This window comes from Terrapene carolina, unplaced genomic scaffold (genome assembly GCF_002925995.2).
Source record: "Terrapene carolina triunguis isolate 2854851 unplaced genomic scaffold, T_m_triunguis-2.0 Scaffold614, whole genome shotgun sequence".
NCBI lineage: Eukaryota > Metazoa > Chordata > Testudines > Emydidae > Terrapene > Terrapene triunguis.
Genome location: NW_020664965.1, coordinates 253,161 through 256,659, shown reverse-complemented (window position 1 = coordinate 256,659; position 3,499 = coordinate 253,161). Strand labels below are relative to the sequence as shown.

At 61.8% G+C, this 3,499-nt stretch overlaps 2 protein-coding genes and 2 non-coding genes across 4 annotated transcripts in view; 1 reads left to right on the top strand and 3 right to left on the bottom strand.

Moving 5' to 3' along the window:
• LOC112124031 (trans-1,2-dihydrobenzene-1,2-diol dehydrogenase-like) overlaps positions 1–276 on the top strand; it is a gene marked incomplete at its 5' end in the record, with an annotated part of 1,254 nt that extends 978 nt beyond the window's left edge. Inside the window, one exon of the mRNA XM_026659262.1 lies at positions 164–276. Coding sequence (XP_026515047.1) covers positions 164–276 — 113 coding nt within the window. The remainder of the gene's footprint in view (positions 1–163) is intronic.
• Positions 277–2,206: 1,930 nt separating this feature from the next.
• Positions 2,207–3,499, bottom strand: part of RPL13A (ribosomal protein L13a) — a 3,754-nt gene continuing 2,461 nt past the window's right edge. The window contains 3 exon segments of the mRNA XM_026659254.1: positions 2,207–2,330; positions 2,501–2,623; positions 3,269–3,403. Of these exon segments, the coding sequence (XP_026515039.1) occupies positions 2,244–2,330; positions 2,501–2,623; positions 3,269–3,403 (345 nt within the window). The 3' untranslated portion in view covers positions 2,207–2,243.
• On the bottom strand, positions 2,730–2,814 carry LOC112125832. Its single transcript, XR_002909761.1, has one exon. It is a non-coding gene; the product is annotated as a small nucleolar RNA Z195/SNORD33/SNORD32 family (small nucleolar RNA).
• Positions 3,399–3,467, bottom strand: LOC112125833. The gene has a single exon (XR_002909762.1). It is a non-coding gene; the product is annotated as a small nucleolar RNA SNORD34 (small nucleolar RNA).

Here is a 3,499-nt window from a genome sequence, read left to right as displayed (position 1 = left end):
CTGGGTTCTCTCCCTGGCTCTGGGAGGGGAGTGGGGGCTAGTGGTTAGAGCAGAGAGCCCAAGCTCCAGGGTCTCTCCCCACGTCTAGCAGTAGCAGGCAGCAGCTTGCTCAGCCCTGGCTGGGGGAAGCTCACAGCCCCGGCTCAGGTCTCTCTCCCCGCAGGCCTGAAGGAGAGCCCCATCATGAGCCTGGCCGAGAGCGAGCTGGTGGCCTCCATCGTGGACGAGGTGCGACGGCAGCTTGGGGTGACCTTCGTCGAGGACCGGCAGGGCTGAGCGGGCGGCTGCCAGGGGACCAGAGACTGCAATAAACAGGACCCTGCCCAGCTGCCGTGTGATTCCTTGCGGGACAGAGCTGGGGGGTGGGCGGGTGCAGGACGCCTGGGTTCTTCCCCAGAGAACACACCCTTAGAGCGCTCGCCCCAGCACCATCCAAGCAGCCCCCCCACCAATTGGGGGGAGCCCCCAGCTGAGATCAGGGCACCCTATTTTGGGCAAACACCCCCGGCCCACTGCCTTCAGAGCAAGGTACAGCCCCCTGCCCCTTGTGGGTGGAGCTACTCCCAGAGGAAGGGGGGGGGGAGACACCCTCTAATTTCAGGCTGTTGCCATACATGCACCCCACCAGCAGGGGGTGATGCTCCCCCCCAACACAGCCTCCTTCTTAAGCCAATTCTTAGAAGCCTGCGGCTGAGTCTTGGGGGCATAAGGGTCCCTCAGGGACTCCCCCTCTCGGTATCCGGGGCCCCACCTAAACCCCAACGCCCCCAGGCTGGGGGCAGAGCAGGGCAGAGGCACTACCGCAAGGGAGGGTGGGGGGGAAGAAACCTGCCTCTAACCCCCAGCCTAGCTCTGGGGTCACAGAATCCAGGCCGGCCTCAGGGGCTGGGGGACGCAACGATTGAAAGGGGGCGGCATGGTGGAGAATTGGCCGCTCCCGAGCCTTCCCCCCGGCCGAAAGGCTAACAGACTTGGCGAGTCGGAGCAGAGGGGTCGTGGGAGCTCTGGGCCTGGCCCGGGGGCGACACTGCGGGATCTCTCCCCCCCCAGTCAGCGTTTGCCGCTCAAGGGGGTGGATAAATCGCAGAGGGGCCGGGGAAGAGCCCCAAGGACGATTCGAGGATCGGAAAAGCTGCCCACGTGCGAGGCGCACCAGCTGTGTAGCTGAGCCCAGAGATGGGGGGGGGGGACGGACCACGACTTGATCCCCGGCTCTTGGCAGTTTGATAACAGGGTTCCCGCAGTGCTTCCCCCCCATAGACTAGGCCTGAGATTTCCACAGGGGGCCGGCCCTGCATTTGAAATCTTTTAGGGATCCACCCATGAAAAAAGGGCCAAAACCCCTGGCTACCAGGTCCACCAAGCAAGGCGAGAGAAATTCCCAGTGGAAGCAAAGGGGGAGGGGAGGAGGAAAAGAATTAACCCTTGGAGCTGCTCCCCCAGGGATTCTCCATCCCAGGCCCGAAGCCAGGGCAGCCCCAGGAGGTCAGACGAGGGGCCGAGACTCCCCTTCCCCCCTGAGGATTTACGAAGAGAAGCGGCCCAGAGCCACTGGATTAGCAGCCGCATCCTTAGCACGCTGCTGGCGAGAGGGGGGGGAACCACAGGCCCCCGAGGGTTCGGCTGGGGTTTGGGGGTGCCGGGGAGCCCCGCAGAGAGCTCAACGCGTTTCTCCTCAGGGGAAGCGGCAGGCACAGTGGAGTGAAGGCCCCACAGGGGAGAGGGCCTTGAAGACACCCGCGAAGCGTTCTAAAACCCCCAGTGACCCAGGCTGCTGCGGGATGGGGTGGGCAACGGGAATTTGGGCAGCCCTTGGCAAAATGCCCCCGAGACGCGGCCCCCACGCAAAACAGAGCAACTGACAGGAAAGCGGAGAGAGGAGCCGGGTAACGATAGAAGGGGAGAAAACACCGGCACTGAAAGGGCCAGCAATTGGAAGCCAGAGCCAGGCCGGATTTCTAACAGTGCCAGGGAGCCACTGTCGGCTCCAACGCCCGCGCGGCGGATTTTCCGGCTCTCGTCCCGGCCCAGGGCCGTTCTGGGAGGGGCGCGAAGCCGCGGGTCAGTTCTCTGCCGTGTGCTACATGGGACAGGAGCTGAGGGGATTTCATGGGCCCGACCGGCCTGGCCAAGCCCCGGAGCGTCCCGGAGGCCCAGGCCAGGCAGCCAGAGCTAGGCCCTGTGAGAGACGCACAGAGGGGCTGGGTGGAAGTGAAGGGGCTGGTTTTATTGAGGTTCAAGGCTCAGACCAAGATCCCGTACTGCTTCAGCACGTCGGTGTACCTGGAGATCTTGCCTTCCACGTTCTTCTCCGCCTGCTTCTGTAGTTTCTGGAAGAGACGCCCCAGGAGGAGGAATCAGACCAAGATTCGGGAGAGCCCCCAGGAAATGAGCCCATCGCCCTGCGGGGGGGGATACGGGGACCCCCTTCCCCCAGTGCTTAGATGCAGCTCCTCTCAAAGGGGGACTGTGAGGCCCGATGACCCCCAGGGACACTCACCATCAGCTTCTTCTTCTTGTTATAATGCAGCTTGGCCTTCTCCTTGCGTTTCTCCTCCAGGGTCGAGGTGATGGCTTGGTACTTCCAGCCAACCTCATGGGCCAGGCGCCCCAGGAAGGCGAACTGCAGGGGGCAGGGAAGAGACGGGTCAGGAGAGAAAACAGGAGTCCTGACTCCCAGCCCCCTTCCTGCAGGATCCCAACTAAGCCAGGTCGTGCAGTGCCCCCAGGCGGTCTCAGATGGTAGTGCATGTAGGATGTTGTCTCATGGTCGTGAGACTCGAAGAGAAGTGAGTTAGCATCATCACCGACCGCCCGAGATGCCAGCTCCCAGCACAGGGTAGGGCACAGGCGCTGGCTAGGCATGGCCAGGGCATCACTAGACAGATGACACCTGCATGAACAAGGTTGTTCCCTGACTGGCCGCTAGCTGCCACATGATATCAAAGACCAAGGAATCATGTGGTAAGTAGTCCCATAGGTTAACACCACACCCATTACCTCTGATGAATGGTTGGTCTCCAATATGTGGCCGCCAGTTCCCCAAGTTAATACCACTGGCAAATGAATTTATTGCCTCGGCATCTGCCCTGGTATAATGTGGCAAGTAGTCCCATGGGTTAATGACTCCTCCTGAGTTTTGCCTTTGACAAGTCCTTTGTTCTGACGGGCTGTGGAACTACCTGCCTCATGACGGTGCTGCCTTCGATCAGGTTTCAACCTCCCGCCCCTACTCCCGTGTGGAAAGGGGGCTCTGGGAGGGACGTACCTTGCGCGTTGGCTTCAGGCGTACGACTTTCAGAGCAGCGGGCACCACCATCCGTTTCCTCTGCGTGGGGGGAGAGGAGAGGGTTACGGGTACGAAGGAGACGGGATGGAGGGCAGAGGAGCGGGTCTGGGGTGTCTCAGGGTCAAAATTTTTCTCATCCAGCATCAAACAATGTAGGTAGATGGAACATCATGGACACGGGGCCCCAGCATCCCCCCCCCGCGGCCCCCC